This window comes from Fonsecaea erecta, assembly GCF_001651985.1.
Source record: "Fonsecaea erecta strain CBS 125763 chromosome Unknown Scaff6, whole genome shotgun sequence".
In the NCBI taxonomy this organism is placed as follows: Eukaryota; Fungi; Ascomycota; class Eurotiomycetes; order Chaetothyriales; family Herpotrichiellaceae; genus Fonsecaea; species Fonsecaea erecta.
This window is the reverse complement of record NW_017387249.1, coordinates 1706306-1722504: the sequence shown is the minus strand read 5'-3', so window position 1 is coordinate 1722504 and position 16199 is coordinate 1706306. Positions and strand designations below refer to the sequence as shown.

At 53.1% G+C, this 16199-nt stretch overlaps 6 protein-coding genes across 6 annotated transcripts; 1 reads left to right on the top strand and 5 right to left on the bottom strand.

The window, feature by feature from the left end:
* Positions 1–428: 428 nt before the first annotated feature.
* On the bottom strand, positions 429–2885 carry AYL99_07651 (hypothetical protein; the record flags this gene model as incomplete). The annotated part of the gene is made up of 3 exons (XM_018839160.1): positions 429–583; positions 641–2486; positions 2544–2885. The coding sequence occupies 3 exons, from the start codon at positions 2883–2885 to the stop codon at positions 429–431; spliced, it is 2343 nt and encodes a 780-aa protein (XP_018691928.1).
* Positions 2886–7415: 4530 nt separating this feature from the next.
* Positions 7416–8606, bottom strand: AYL99_07650 (hypothetical protein; the record flags this gene model as incomplete). The annotated part of the gene is made up of 1 exon (XM_018839159.1): positions 7416–8606. The coding sequence occupies one exon, from the start codon at positions 8604–8606 to the stop codon at positions 7416–7418; it is 1191 nt and encodes a 396-aa protein (XP_018691927.1).
* Positions 8607–9097: 491 nt separating this feature from the next.
* Positions 9098–10126, top strand: AYL99_07649 (hypothetical protein; the record flags this gene model as incomplete). The annotated part of the gene is made up of 1 exon (XM_018839158.1): positions 9098–10126. The coding sequence occupies one exon, from the start codon at positions 9098–9100 to the stop codon at positions 10124–10126; it is 1029 nt and encodes a 342-aa protein (XP_018691926.1).
* Positions 10127–10610: 484 nt separating this feature from the next.
* On the bottom strand, positions 10611–11598 carry AYL99_07648 (hypothetical protein; the record flags this gene model as incomplete). Its single annotated transcript, XM_018839157.1, has 2 exons — positions 10611–11073; positions 11477–11598. The coding sequence occupies 2 exons, from the start codon at positions 11596–11598 to the stop codon at positions 10611–10613; spliced, it is 585 nt and encodes a 194-aa protein (XP_018691925.1).
* Positions 11599–12424: 826 nt separating this feature from the next.
* Positions 12425–14508, bottom strand: AYL99_07647 (hypothetical protein; the record flags this gene model as incomplete). Its single annotated transcript, XM_018839156.1, has 2 exons — positions 12425–14436; positions 14496–14508. 2 exons carry the CDS (start codon positions 14506–14508, stop codon positions 12425–12427), a joined length of 2025 nt encoding a protein of 674 aa, XP_018691924.1.
* Positions 14509–14866: 358 nt separating this feature from the next.
* Positions 14867–15995, bottom strand: AYL99_07646 (hypothetical protein; the record flags this gene model as incomplete). The annotated part of the gene is made up of 5 exons (XM_018839155.1): positions 14867–15099; positions 15174–15295; positions 15375–15440; positions 15494–15575; positions 15635–15995. The coding sequence occupies 5 exons, from the start codon at positions 15993–15995 to the stop codon at positions 14867–14869; spliced, it is 864 nt and encodes a 287-aa protein (XP_018691923.1).
* Between the last annotated feature and the right edge of the window lie 204 nt (positions 15996–16199).

Sequence of the window (16199 nt, the reverse complement as noted above, 5' to 3'; positions counted from 1 at the left end):
ATATTACACGCTTCTCCGTACACAGACACAGCAACAGTCACAGTGACATACAGCCCTTCGCTCATACACAAACACAAGCCCCAACCGTCACTGCCTTCCACAGTCCATCACTCATTCGCCCGCTCTTCAACAACAATGACAACAGCCTCGGCGATCTTACACTTATACAAAATGGGATGACGCGCCTGGATTCCTAGTAAAACAAAAAGGGGTAGAAAAGGGGCTCTGTGCAAAATATCGATGTGGCAATGCCCCCGCTCAGCTCGCCGGCTTCCTTTCGTCAATCGCTGGGAGTCTGTTTGCTTCAATTCAGTCGTGTCGCTCGTCCCTGTCATGTTCCGAGATTTCTGCCTGAATGTATATGCTCTTCGTGCTTTCGTGCTCCAGTCGTCATGCGGCCTGGATGGAAGTGGCCTGAACGTTGCGATCTATTTCTTTCTCGCGAACCGTTTGTTGAGCAGGGTCAGAACCTTGGAGACATCAAACTGCACATATTCCAGATCGAGGTCGTCCTGACCATCTTTCTGCATCTCGAGTAGATCGTCTAGTTTCAGGTCAAGTTCGAGGAGGCCGCGGGCACGCCCTGCAACCATGTTAGTCTCAAATCCACTAGTCGTGGGCCCGAGGACATGCGGCTCACCTTTGTAATGCAGACTGATAACAAAAGTACCTGCAAGGGGACTTCGGAACATGAAGAAGATATTACCTCTCCGGTTCTCGGGGACATTGCTTCTCGTAATCACCCCGTCCTTCTCCAATTGGGCGTGGGTGAATTTGTACGGGCCGAGCTCTCGCACCTTCTCCGTCTTGCCTCTTCTCGCGCCTTCAGACTGGCTTCGCACATTGTGCAGGTAATTCTTGTACGTGTCGAGCTGGGACAAAAGATATGCGTTGTGGTCGCGAATCGTCTTGTAGACGTCCTCCAGCTTGGCCGTCTCCTCCAGCACCTTCTCCTTGAGCGAGCCGAGGTGGGCCAGCTCCTGCTCAACCTCGTCCCGGAGTGCCGCATAATCGTCGGCACGATCTATCGCACCCCACTCGGACAGTTGCGTGAGAAGCTCCATACACCGGATGCCTTTCCGCACCATGACAGCGTCATTCTTAAGGGTCCCTGCCGCTTCAGCTACCCGGTCAAGGCGAAGAGGCCGCCGCATGACAACTGCATTCTGCGGCAGGCTTCGCATGATTTGCACAAAGGTGCTCTTTGCCTCCATAAAGTGGATCTCTTCGGGAGTGATGTCGAGGGCGTGAGTGAGATCGTCGAAAGTTGTCTCCCACTTGCTGTAGAGAGGCAAGTTGATTGCCCTGTTCTCTTTTCTGGGCAATTGCGGGGGTGCTGGGCCAAGTTCTTGCAGCAGGATCCCCAGGTGAGAAGAGGGATCCTTGGCCAGCTCGGTGCTGTGCTTCTCGAGCAAAGCATGAGTAGCATAGACTTCGTTCAAACTGATCTGAAGCTCGAGATCACGCTTGGAGAGCGCCACATAGTTGTCCATCTCTAAACTTTCGTAGAAGTCTTGAACTTCGCACAGATCCAACATGAACTTGTTGCAGCGATCCTTATTCCGTTGGATGAACGGTTGCAGTTTGGCCATGTACGGTTCTTTGGCGTAGGACGGCTTGTTCGCCAGGTTCTGCAGCATCTTGGCAATGTAGGTCAGGGTCCTTTTGGGCTTCTCATCGGGCACTCTCTCAATCAGCATGTAAGATTTTGGAGTGACAATGGCAGGGTTGATAAAGCGTAAGAAGAAAAAGCCACCAATCAAGGTGCAGATCGCCTGGTCCTGGGCGTCTGGGTACTTGCGCCGAGATAAGTTCCGAATCTGCTTGCAGATCCAACGAATCCCGTACGGGGTGTCCTCCAGGCAATCAATAATGGCAGACAAGAATCCTTCGGCGATTTCAGTCAGCATCTTGAGGCGTGGCGTAATGATGGCTTGCACTTGTGCGTTCTCCGCAGCGAATTCGGCAGTCACAGACCGGGGTAGGTCATCCGGGAGAGCACCGGTATCTTCCTCGATTTGCTTGACCATGGCTTCGTAGACTTTCAACGGGTTGATCTCGAGATCCACGTCGCTCAGTTCGGTCAGCGAGTTGATCTTTTCGGCCAGGACTTCTTTGAGGAAACTCTGCCCGGGACCTCGCCGTGTGTAGGTGGTCATCATGCGGGAAACCGGAGTGTTCTGACGGAGTAAGGAAGAGTATTCAGGTGTTGTCTCGAACTGATGGGTCAAAACTGATTGAAACATGGTCAGCAGGAGATGCTCTTCTCGGCTCTCGTATTGGTTTCCATATATCGTAAACATGACGGTCTGTAAGAGGGAATCGATTTCGGCCATGGTGACCAGACGACATAGATGAGCGATATGCCTGGGTTCCGACTGAAGCATGAAGAATAGGTTGCCGTATTTCTGGGTCTTGTCGTCGTTTGGAAACGAGCCTTCTTGCAGTTCGGCGGCCTCATCAAGGTGGCTGGCAACCTCATTTTGCTGGGTGTGATATTAGCACAAACGTTCATTTCCTGAGTCTTTGTAGCACCAGCCTACCTCTTCCAATGCCATGCGATTTTGGATCAACAAGGCGATTCTTGAGTCCAGGTAACGGACGTCTTTCTCAAGGACGAAATTCTTCTTGGACTGATTTGAAATCTTGACCTTCAAATCTCTGAGCGAGCGTTGTGCTCGAGCGAGTTCATCGCTGATCTCCAAATCTTTGTCTTTTGCGCTCATACTCGCATAGAGAGCGGTCATGCTGACCCGTTTGCTTTGCCGCAACGAGCGAGCGCCATCGTGGCTCGAGAAGGTGTTGGTACGGGTAACAGGTTCGAAGGAGGAGTTGGTCGAGGTCGAGCCTCGTGAAGCCGGTTGGAGCATTGTCGCGACCGCCATGTCGGCGGCGCCCGGCCTGGATCGACGCGACTTTGAGCGGTCTTTTGCGCTGGAGACACGCCTGGGCACGTCGGAACGGAGTGAAGAGCTCATCTACTCTTTATGGACCGGCCAACTGGATCCCACAGCAGGATATCAGCTCTATATGTAAACTCGGGGGTTGTATGATAGATATTGTGACGTCGGGCGTGTTTCAGAACGGGCCGCAGGTCATCTGGGATCGGTGATGCATAAGCGTTTCCTCCGGGACGCAGACGCAGGCGGGTTGGAAATATCGGACTTGGAAAGGTAGATTGCAGTATTATTTGTGTTGAAGTTTTAACTGGGGTGGGAAACGTCCCATGCGACCGGCGCGAGAGTAATGTAAATAATGTCTTCTCCCTTCTTCTTTTTCTGTCAAGATGCAGATGTCGAACGAACACAAGTAAAAAAGCTCCACCCGACAGAGATTACAGATATCCTGAAAAGTGAAACGCGGTAAGGTGAGGCCGTTGTGAACAAACTGGCGGGAGGGGCGGGAGTTCAAGACAGGCGCTGAAGAGAAAGTCTGGTGGATTTGAGGTGTGTGCAGGCGCACTGTGACTGGCGGCACAGATGGAGGATTGCGGCTCGAAGTATGCGACTGCAAAGGGTGACAACGGAGACCGTGTGGATTGAGGGAAGCGTGGAAGACGCTGGTTGGCGATTGGGGTGAAGATAAGAGAAGTGGCAGCGGGCGAACAGCAAGGCAAGGAGTAGTGTTGGACAGAGGTCTGTCAGGAACCAGGAACAGCCGTCTGGGCGAATGAAAGGATGGGAGAACGGTAGCTGGATGGCCAGAAATGAAAGGGGGGGAGAGGTTCGGGAGACGAGGAAGCGAGGAGGGTGTCAGGGCGTCAGGACGTGTCAATGGAGGATTAAATTTTTGGAACGGTGAGGTGTGGATGTGTGGATAGACGAGGGATAATAGGGACTGTCGAGGAAGGAGAGGCAGAAGGGTGAGAAGGGGGCGTTCGGCTCTGGATTGGATGGTCGCGGCGGGTTTTCTTTTCGAGGAGCAGTTAGGTGGTCGGAGCCTGGAAATCGAAGAGCGACGCCTGAGCAATAATCCCTGCCCTGGGGTGCATACCGGTGGGCTCAAACCATGATCTGGCAATAAACTTTTGGCAGCAAACAAGGAGAGGATAGATGGGAGGGCGGAGAACTTGTCTCTCATGCAGCTTTGACAGTCCTCTGTAGTAGGGGGGGTGGAGGCAGTGGGTTCCTACCTGTGCCAGGTACTCGAACTCTCTTCTAGGCGTCACTAGCTACCCAGGAAACCTACCTCGCTCTGGTTAGGCTACCCGCTGGCTTGGCGGGGTTGCCTCTGACCTCCTGGCATTCCTTCCTCGTCTGTGCGTTTCAGGGGTAAATCAGAAAGTCAACTGACTCCGGAAGAACGGGCAGGGATGGGTGAGTCCAACCGCCAACGACGCCCACTGCCAGAATCCTTTCCCTTTGACTTTCCGAGTCAGTTTCCAGACCCCGGGCAGCCTTCTATACGAGGATTACTAAGTTACGGGACGGGTGAGATGTTCTCTCGCAGAACAGACATCAATCAAGTCGTCGCACGGTGGATGGGCGATCAGATGCAGATCTACCTGCAGTGTATGTACGCCCTCAGTCTGAGCCTTGCCGATCAATGTCCCACTGCCGATCTATTTGCTCTCCCCTTGATTCTCATACGCAAGAGTCTCGGTCTGCAAGAATGTGCTCACAGTGCCCTGGCAAATTTAGACATTCCATTCTGGCCGGCATGGTAATTTCTTGGTACCCTTTCCCGGAAATGCTCATCAAATGTCAAAAAAAAGTCGTGGATGCGAGGAGGGAGGCTGCAGCAGCCTCAATGTCAGGCTTACCCACCCAATAATGGAAAGAACGGAGACGGCGTGCCCGACCTCGGTCAGCCTACTCAGGCTATGTACTCGGTACTTGGTAGGTGTGGGAATTCTCACGACGAAAGTTGACTGGGATTGTCCTAGAGCGATATTGGCGATCAATGTCGTCACCTTTGGAGAGCTTTCCCCCCTGGGCGCCCGCGATGCCCGAGTCTTTCGCCCTGGTTCGGCCCCAGTGCGAAGCTTGACTTTCCACGCATGATGCACGACCGTACATCACCAGTAAGGCTACAATTTTTTGATTTCCCTTGTTTTAACGGGATACGGTACCACATTGGGAAGCAATTCCATAACTCCCCGAAGAGGGACGCAGTCTCAGATGGGTTCAATACTTAGGTCCACCGTGCCTCAGAAACAAGATCGGAAACATCACTTCGAGTTTCAAGGAGAAATGTTGATCTCGAGGCAAGCAGGGCCTTTTGAGGACCCTAGGACGAGGCGGAGGAATTACGTTAATCCGGAGTAGAGCCTGTACCCCCCAATCCCATCCCGTTCTTATCACGTGGCACTTTTTTCAGCCCTGCCAAAGCTTGTCTTTCGCCAAAGCTTCCCTCTCCGTATGCGGCATGTGTCCGGCTGCAGAAGACAGTCCCATAAAATTTAGTCCTGTCGACGTTCATTAGCACCAAGTCCCGGCGACGGTACATATCTTGATTTGCCTTGCTGTTAGTGATTGGATCCTTCGATCTTGTCTGTCAGTTGTAGAATGAGGTGATATCGTGCTGTAAGAACAATACCATGTAGAGTGTGAGGCTTGTACGAGTTGGAGTTGAGAAGAGTTAGATTCGCTGTGCTGTAATCACACAAGGAAGAACGGTATGGAGGTCTCTATCTATCCAGACGGTGTAAAAGAGTCTAGTGACTGACTGACGGCTCTTTCAGTATTTTGTCCTACGGCCCATCAGGCAAACCATAATCGTCCTTCATCCGTGGAGATGATGGGTTCCATCAAGACAGAGTGAGTCTTCCTCGCCAGTCAAGGCTCCATGGGGCTAATGAGCATTGATATCACGTTTTCCCCAGTCCGCGCCTGCATTTTGATATGGACGGGCTTGTCCTCAACAGTGAGGACATCACGCTATGCACGAACCAACTCCTGGAGAAGCACGTGTGACCTTCCCTGCTCCCATCGATTTGAACCCAGATGATGGGCATCCTGGATTCAACCAACGGTGAGGTTTTTCACAGCTGGCCCAAGCTGCCTGTCCCCCCCACGAACACTTCGCCCGTGAATGGCCGGAGCAGATGAGTCTGCAGTTCCCAAACGTGCTAGCCACTGGCTGGCGCGGTGCAGGTTCATCAAACCTCACCCGTGCACATATCGCTTCTCCCGGGGATAGAATCGAACTAGCACTTGCCTCCAATTCCAAGAGCCATACCTACCATGGGAAACTTCAAAGCCAGAATTGAAACACTTGCTTGCGTTCATTCCGCCCGACAGACGAGTCCTCGGAGACGACCCGCAAGTGAGAAAGGGTCGAGAGAAGCCTGCCCCGGATATATATGCCGTCGCCCTACAGTTGTTGAATACGTCACCATAGTTGTGGGCGTACAAGGGTGCCAAAACCTTACTCGGCACTCCTGAACGCGCTGGGAATGCAGTAGCTCGTAACTAGGATTCATTTCTTGATGTGGCTGGCATGCCGGGTTCGCTGGGGCCTAACACACCCAAAAGAGATGAACCCAGCAAAAAGAAATGAGTCCTGGCACCGCTGGTCTGCACAGGTTCTAGACCAGCCAGCCGCAGATGGAGCGTTTAAATGGATGAGAGGTGGAGCATATGCAGGGGTAACATACATGTACAAGTCAGAAAAGCGCTTACCTTGGGGTACCAAAAGTTTTAGATAGATTTGCTTGATCATGTTCAATCTCGCAGATCTCTCTGTACTCGGTAGTGCAGGTTCAGGTTCAGGTTCAGGTTTATTGACACGATCGAACAAAGAAACACTCGTCGTAGGGGCCATGATTGGGCGGCTCTTGCAGCGAGACTGCAGCAGCATCCAGCGGCGGCAAAGCAACCTACCAATACACCCAGGCCACAACAGCGGCAGCACAAGCGGGAATGCATGCAGAGAGGAGTTAGATTAAGATGAAAGCCCTCCCTCCATCACCACCACCACCATGCTGTGTAAGGTTTAATAGAAGCAGTGGCATGCATGTCTCGCTTGGTGGGGTATTGTTATTTGACATTGGCGCGGCGTATCTCGTACAGCCTGGAACACTCTGGAGACTCCTCTCCTGCCTGCATGACATGTACCGAACTCGTCCTCTGCCCAGATTGTATACTGTAGGCTAGGACTGCCAATATCACCGCCCTCAGTGGTTGACGGATAGCTTTTCCACGTTCTCGACCAGGGTCCGTTCTCCACCCGACACCCCCAAGGGTGCCTCCCACTTTGCCTTCACGTTACACAAAACGCAGCTCGAGACCTTGTCGACTTGCATTAAGACGAAGCGAAAGCTCCATGACTACGGAAGTCATCCCTTGACGATGGTTCCGAAATCTAAGAAAGCATCCGTGCCGCTCTCACGCCGATGCATGTACATGGCAGTTTTTGTCAGCCGCCTCACCATCTCGCTAAACAAATCAGTGGCAGGGATGATGTTTTGCTCCTCATTCAAACTTGTTCCGTAAATTGTCGTATTTGCTCTCAGGATATTCCAGGCAGTTCTTGACGTCTTCCAGTCGACTCGGCCCACCGCTCTGCCTGAGAAAGGTCTCGATCAGACTGCCCTGTCCGGCGGGCCTGTCGGCCGAACTCTCCCACCACATGCCACCACCGAGCCCATAATCTTGAACAAAGTTCGCCTTCTGAGCGACCACGTTAGGCGTGTCGTAGCTTATCATGGTGTTTGAGGAAGGGGAGTAACTCCAGCTGGCACCAACTTCACGATCGTGGTACTCGGTGCTGTCGGGCTTGGGGAGTGCTTTGAAGTCCCAGACACCCTGCTCCCAGCTTCCTTCGCCTACCCCGTTGAACGAATGTCCGGGTCCGGACGTTGAGAGGAAGGTTCGGCCATACAATGGCATTCCCAGCACAATCTTGGATGGATGTACTCCGTGCTTGGTGTAGTGTTCGATGGCGGCCACGGTGCTGAACGGTGTACACTGAGGGTGGGATCGGGAAGGGAATAGATTTGCTTGATGTCCCGCACGCTGGTCCCAGGATCCGGCATAGTCATATGCCATCAGGTTCCAAAAGTCGAGCAGGCGGTCCATCTCGGCGATCTTCAGTTTCTCAAAGTTGGACGGTCCAGCAGGGCACGCGACGGTCAAGTAGAACCTCGTATGCTGCCGCTTAGCAGCTGCCGCGTCGACTGCGTGGCGGGTCTCCTGGAGCAGTTTGACATAGTCTTCCGCCTCGCTTTCATTCTTGGGATACTCCCAGTCAATGTCGATGCCGTCGAATCCGAGGTCCTCTAGCAGTTTGACGGCTGTCTCTGCAAAGTGCCTCCTGCCACCGGGTGTGCTGGCCGGCTGGGCGAAGTTTGAGGAGTAGGTCCAGCCTCCGATACTCAACAGGACTTTGAGGTTGCGGTTTCTCTTTTTCAGGAGGAAGAGCTGCTTCACGCACCCGTACACATTTGTCCCCGTGTCATTCCAGCTGTCACCATCGTAATGTTTGTCAGTGTCAGACCAAGGATCCGTCAAATAGACCTCGCCGCTATCGGGCTTGACGTTGGCAAAGGCATAGAGAACGTGAGTGAGATTCTCGGCTGGGAGATCCTGAGGATGGTGATTGCGTGCGTACGGTGCCCAATTCACGTAGTAGACAACTGAGCGGATACCGTGTCCGCCGCCCATAGTGTGGTAAGCTTGGCTGTGGTCAAGTTGAGGGATGAACTGGGTAAGGGACGGATATGGGCACAGAAGGACAAATAAAAGGAAGGAAACAAAGAAAAGCATGCCCTTCTCACAAGGCAGAGTTTATATAGGTGGTCACGTCACATTCTGGCCCCAAGAACGTGGCGGAGGACGGTTGGTGATATGGAAGCTGGACATTCAGCTGCTGTTTCAAACTGTCTGCCTGTTCAATGCTGACGCTGGACGATGACGAACGTTGAAGTGGCGTAAACATGTGGCTGTGCCTAATGGCACGTGACGTAGATCACGTGATTCGTGGCTGGTGTCCCCTCCGGCAAATCATTGAGGCGACGTCCTTCCTCGGCATCAAGGCTATCACGCTCCCCCTGCTTCGTGGACCTCAGTCTTCCCGGTATATTACCTTGTGCAGCTCCCTGTGAGGTTTCTGTCCCATCTTTCCTGCATTGCTCTGCTCTCGTTCTTCTACAGAGATGCCCCTCGAGGTCTTATTCTTCGGCGCAGGCGCCATCGGGGCATTCTATGCGTCCCGAGTGGCTCGCAATGCCAACACCAACGTCTCGGTCGTCTGTCGCTCGAACTACTCAGCCGTCAAGGCCAATGGCTTCCAAATAACGTCCTCGCAGTATGGGGACTATACGTGGACGCCAACCCGAACATTCAATTCTCCCGAGTCAGCCCGCAAAAGCGGTGTCAAGTGGGACTTCGTTGTGGTCAGCACCAAGGCCCTGCCCAACGTCTCGGACGATTCAAAACTCCTCGAGGGGCTGGTCAGCCCTGGCGCGGCTGTGGTGTTGATCCAGAACGGCCTGGGCGTGGAGCAGCCCTACACCGAACGATTCACTCGATCGACCATCCTAAGTGCCGTGACGATTGCGTCCTGTGCACAGCCCTCAAATGGCCACATCAAACACAACCGTTGGACACGGATAAACGTGGGGCCGTACTTCTCAGAATCGAGTCCGTCCGCTGAAGTCAAGGCCACCGCGACGGCGCAGAACCAGACCTTTGTCGACCTGCTCCTGAAGGGGGGTGTCAAGGACGCCATCGCCGATACGCACGAGAAACTGCAGCTCGTCCGCTGGCACAAGATCGCCATCAACGCGTCCATGAACCCCTCGGCGGTGCTGTCGGGCGGGTCGACCAACGAAGCCATGTCCAACGATCCGGAGCTGTCGCGGCACCTGAAGGGCGTGATGGACGAGGTGCTGACCACGGCGCCCAAGGTCGTCGGCAAGCCGCTCCCCGCGAGCTTCGCCACCGCCGAGCAGATCCTCCGGTCGACGCGGAGGAACACCAGCGGCAGCAAGCCGAGCATGCTCCTCGACTGGGAAGGCGGCAAGCTCATGGAGCTGGAGGTCATCCTGGGAAATCCCATCCGGCTCGCGCGCGAGAAGGGCTACGAGATGCCCCGCATGCAGAGTCTGTATGCGCTGTTGAAGATGGCCGAGAAGAACCGCGAGGCTCAGAAGCAGAGTGCCAAAGCAGGGAGCAAGCTCTGATCTATCGGGTTTGCCACTATCTCGGACTTTGGACGTTGGTCGATGCTGGCTATGCTAGCCTTGTCATGATATAAATAATATCGATGATGGCGGTTTCAGCGAGTGATAATATGATCAGACCGCCAACCGATTGAGATGTATGACAAAAATTTACATCAGAAGGGAGAGGCGAATATACAATGGCGTTCTTATGTGTCGAACGAATCATAAACGTATAGTGACCTGTCCATGTCCAGCCTATTCAATGGGTACATGTCTTGATGGCCTCTTCTCCTATCTTTCCTCCCTGAGTCAAAACACACCTCTGCCACCCTCGGGTCGTTTATTTCTCTCGAGTTGTGTCCGCTCCTTCGCCGCCACATCCCTCCTTTCGACACCCTTTCATATCCTCTCCCCATCCCCTCTCGCCTCCTCTCCTTCTGGTGAGAGTTTGGCTCAACCACGTCTCCCTTCCGTCCTTCCACGAACACTTCTTCCCCCCCACCTACACCTTACTCGTCAACCCGTCGACCTTGCTGCCCGTAGGGCCCTTCCTGAACCTCTCCTTTATGCCGTCCCCCAATTCGGGCACCCAGTCGCACCGGACGTCGCAGAACTGCTCCTTGTGGGGCGCCCACTGGGTGACGACGCCGTCCAGCACGCCCGCGGGGAGGGAGACGATGTCTTTGTTCAGCGGCGTCGTCGAGTACACCTTGGAGCCACAGATCTTGCAGAACGCCCGCGACAGCGGCTGGCCGGACTGCGTCGCCCGGTCTTCGTACGTCGTGATGCTCTCGGCGCCGGTGTGCAGGGTGTATTGCTGTCGAATAATGGTGTGGTCAGCGGAGGTGTAGTGCGTATAATGACTCGAGAAGTTATAGTAGAAGGAGGCTGGATGGTGCGGTGGAAGGGAGCTCACCTTCTTGGGAAAGATGCTTGCACAGTGCAAAGTGCTTCCGCCATGTCGTCTGAAGGCACAGAGAGTCAGATTCGTGTTCCTTGTCGTACCCTGAATCACTGTGGCACGGATGATGCCCTTGATGAGATTGAATGCAACGTTCGTCCTTTACATCTTCATTCGTCCGCCCACTGCTGAACCTCACACCGTGCATCTTGCTCGAACCGAGAATCATACCAAGACATGCACTTCCCTCTCCGAAATCTTGGACTGCGGCAAAAAGAGCAACGAAGAAGTATTATTCCCCGGCACCGCGTCCGCAACAGCACCACCAATGTGGTCGACAATCAGACAAACACAGAGATATCACACTTTTGTATGCCTCGGTCTGGGGCTAGGGGTCATGGACGGATGATCAAGCAGGGAAGAGGAAGTTTCCTCCGAAATAAAAATACGCAGGACTGCCCACGCACCTGCAGTTCTCGCAGTGACACACCACATTGTAGATTGGCTCGCCCACGACGGTGAACGTCACGGCCCCGCAAAGACAGCGCCCGTGGTCGACCTTGTCGGTCGGGGACTTGTCCTCTGACATTGCGGCCTAGAGGGTACAGTGACGAAGAGGAGAGGGAGGAAGAAAGACAAGAAAGCCCAGTGTGGGGAGTTATTACTTCAAGGTGAGGGGAGCAAGAAGAATGCAAATAGATCCAAAGTCACAATGATGGACAACAACACACAGAATGAGCTAGCTGTGTTTGTTGTATTAACCGGCGACGAGCTCGGCTCTACCAAACAGGGTAACCGGGGATGAATATGGTTCACAAACAGCCTCGTGTGGCTCCAATTTCCTTACGCTAACAACAGAGACTGGACAATTTCACCTGCTTCAAGCCACAGTATCTAGAGTGCACAGAGAATATAATCGACCTAATAACTTGAAGTCGAGGCCATGAGAAGCAGCACCGCACAGGAGGTCTCCTTACATCAGTCTCAACCATCGTGGTGAGTAGGGCGACAATAGTCAGGGGATCCTGACAAGGAGAATGCCGTCGTGACTAGTTCAACCGATTCTTGAATGATTCGTTCCAGCCTTGTACCAGCCTGATCCCATCGGATGGGATTGTGCCCAACGCTTTGAGACTCGTCGGAAGGGCTTATACAGACCAAGGGGCACCGGCTCCGCGCTGCGCTGCAGGTCGGTCGGTACTTCGAGGGGCACCCTGGAAGAATGATGACCTTCGGATGCGTCTAGCTGTAGTATCCATGACCTGGAAACTTCATGTCTCCAACATGGTGAGCTGGGGACAGTAGTTGTACAGATCCCGAGCTGAAGATGTCTGGTCCCTAGGAGAACGGGCCTCTGCGCTTTCGGCGGAGAATCCTTGTGGGCTTAAATTCTTGCCGATTCAATGCTTGCCTCGTCACGATGCTGTTTTTGATGACACCTTCTTTGCGGTGTCTGGCGTACTTTTGACTGCTTCTGTCGCTGTGAACCAAGAGCTGGCCACCAAAGTCGCGCCTACAACCCATGCAGGCAACCAAATACACAAAACACCAACGGGAACCCCCCAGCTGCCCCAGATATTCCAACCTAGAGCGAGCCGTTGTAGCCACTGGACAAAAATGTCATCTTGGCCCAAGACGAAGGTGCCATATGCGCTCAATCCTATTGCCAGTCCCATTGGACTCATAATGACAAGTACCAGATACTGAAGAGATGACAGTACGGCACGGGAGGGAGTCCTATCCACAAAGACCAGCGGTATACAAACAATACCAAGAAACATGCTGAGACTGAAATTCAATGTCGCCAACACTGTCAAGAAGAGGCCAAGTAGCAAAAGGCTGAGTGACTTGATTAGGACGTATTGCTCATTCGTGGGCGCGGAAAAGGCAGGTAACGTGGTGTTGTTTGGCATTTCGGCAAGTGCTGATGCTAGAACTATTGGAAGCACAAGGAGAGCAACCGTTATGAGGAAAAATGTAGAGGGCATGGATCGGAGGCTCAGAGTGGTCAGGAGATATAGTGGGATGAGAGACGATAGATGAATCGCTGTCAGAAGGGCGATTGGGAGGACGAGTTGTCTGTCGACTGGCTTGAATTCGATTGTTGACAGAGCTCCTTTGGGCAATGGAATTTGTGGGTTCGAAACGCTCGTCTGCTTTGTTGACCCATTCTCCAGCTTGTTAACTGTCGCCTCTGCTTCTTTGTTGGCAACTTGGTAGCCACTCAATACCCATAGGTAGATTGCCATAATCGTATAAGCGGCAGCCATGATCATCGCACCTGGAAGATATGTTCCGATGCTGACGAAGCGATTTGACTGCATCAATAGGTAAAAGAAGAAGCTCTGATGTAGTTTCTCAAGCAGGTTATTAAGACTTCGACACATGCTTTCGATCGTTCTCCCAAACGCCATTTCATCCTGCCAGCCCTCGTTCGTCGCTGTCAAGGTGATAGCGTCAATGTGATACGTCATAAAGGTAGAATGGGGACCAGTCGCGTGGCCGAGGGCTTGGGTTGACATGCCGCGGACGAGTGTTTGGAGGCGAACGGGATACGAACTGTACTGCTCATGCTTGCTGTAGGTGTGTTGGAATTGGATCGACGTGCCAATCCCCATTTGACCAGAAGCAATAGACACGGCGGTATTGAATAGATCGAGGTTCGGCAGAGCGCCGTTAATGCCGTCGTACGCAATATGAAGATTCTCGAATCGATGCTCAAATGGATAATCGATGCAAACAGCAGCCTGAAGTGCACCAGACTTCAACGACAGATCTTGCACCCTGTATGGGTCATGGGTGGAATGGTACGCATCGATCCATGCTTGCGGTCCTGCGGTGCTGTCCGGGGTGACCAGGAATATAATGTCTTTCGACCACAGCGACCATCGTTTGAAATAACGCGACAGGGAGATGAGGAGCGGCACACCATTCACGTTCGGGACGCCGTCAATGTTTCTGAGCGGTGCGACAAGTACGATTGCTTCGGTTCCGTCGCCACGAGGTGCGTGCAGAACGGCATAGACATTCTCTCCCTCGTAGACGCGACCGGACGACGTGTAAGAATATCGTTGCTTCGCAGTCTTCAAGCCGGCGTTCCGGAAGAGTTCTTCCAACTTTTCACTTGTCCCATCCTCCAGGGGTCTCTGCTCCGCTTCCCCCAGGGTCTCGTTGCCCGCGACATTTTCTAGGACCGTTGCCAATTCGAATCGATATGCGCGGAAAACGTTCTGCTCGCTACCGCCGAAATAAGTGTGCACCTGGCCAGGAAGGAGCGCGTTTTCCGAGATGTACGTCTGTCGAGAGTACTCCTGCAAAGGCAAAGGCAGAAGCCATGAGATGCCAATGAGCATGCAAAGCAGGGACAAATACGGCGGGATTCGCAGCAGTCGGGGGTCGTCCTTGCGGAGGCTTGAAGCGAGGTTGCCTGAAGAGCCGTTTCTTAGCCATGTCTCACGATTTCTTGACACCTCGTGGCGTACTTACGTATCAGGCCCATTATGACCTTGCTCAGCTCTTCAATGGCTTCACCGCAAGGCCTTCGTATACACACGTCGAGGTTGAGGTGAACGTATTGAAAGAGGAATCTGGTCTTTATTCGAACATGCCGAAGATTAACCGCTCCATGGATTCCTCGAGTCCTGTACGTATACGGGCTCGACAGGATGTTGTGCGGTGACATGTAATATTTGTCTTCATTAAACCATCTGCCAATATGGCTACTAGTACATCGAGCAACCTGTCTCCAGACATGACGCTTCATTTATCCAATGCGCAGTTCTTCCAAAAGTCCACGGTACTGCATGCTCTGACACAATTTTCAAAAGGAACAAACGGTCCAAAGGGCCGGTAGATGGTTATGGTCCAAGTCTCTGCCCATCACTGCTGGTGCCCATCCAACCAAGTCCAATAGGACTCATATGACCTTCCGGTCCGCTAGTTGCACTCGTGGGCAGAACGCCATAGCGCCCATAGGTTTTTTGGTCGACAGACACATAGTGTGGCAACCGTCCGAGTAGATTGAGTTTGCCTTCGATCCAGCGAAGGACTTTCTCCGGAGGCGCGAGGAAACGAATATAGCCCAAGCCCCCTATTGAAAAGTTGTTAGACTCAGACGCATCGACGTAGGAAACAAGAGTCCGATGGAAGGATATTGACACGTACACAGATATCCCGTTATACACCCACTGAGGTGTCCCAGGAAGGAAGCACTGGGAATCAGTATGGATGTCACGACCAGTATCACCAATGGTGATATCCAAGTTGGGATCTTCTGGCCGCCAATCCTGTTATCCACGTGTCAGCAGCTTGTAGAGAACCCAGAGACCTCCCTCCAGGTCAAGAGGGTCCAACAAGATGACCTACTCCAGATATGGATTTGCCCGATAGGTTTTGATTGCCTCGGCCGCAAGGAGGAGGAATACCCATATACTGGTCGCCCATGTTAGCCTGTCTCCTTTGTCGAGTCGCATGGCATTCCATACCTTGCTCCAAGGACTGGTGTGTTGTCTCTGAGGATGACACCGTCGAACAACAAATACAACACGGCAGGTATTTGCCCCAACGCTGCGAAATGGATTAGCAGCCGTTCTTCGCATCGAAACCGAGCCATCCGAGAGACGTACGGCCCATAAACAAGGCAAGGCTATTCAACGTGCCAAATTCAGCCTCGAACCTTTCCAGCAACGGCATCAGGCAGATGGTATTGATCAGCATGTGCCAGAACCCCGTGTGTATTAAGACAAATGTGTTCAGCCTATACATGCTTCCCAAATTGATTTCCTTGGGTTCTAATGAGCCCCATTTTATCACACTCCAGACGGTCTGCAGTTCGAGCAGCCAAAAGGCTACTATTGCGACGAGGATCAGGCGGGTAAAAAGGGGCAGACGTAGGATGTAGGAGCGTATACGCGACGGCTGAATTAATCGGGTTGGGAGAGGGAGGCTGTTGGTCGTTATTCGAGGCGCCGCTCGAGGTGCTGCCATTCTGGGGCCCGACAAAGGAGGATAGTGGTCGACAGCGGCACCAGCGGGCGCTTCAATGCTTTGTCAGAGGTTGTAGGAGGTTGGAAGGGGGGCACATTGAGATGGGACGAGTTTGATCTCTTCAACGTGGAGAGGCGCAGTCCGAGCTGCTGTACGCCATGATCTGATGGGCACAATTGTAAGACTGGAAATGCAGTGTCTCGT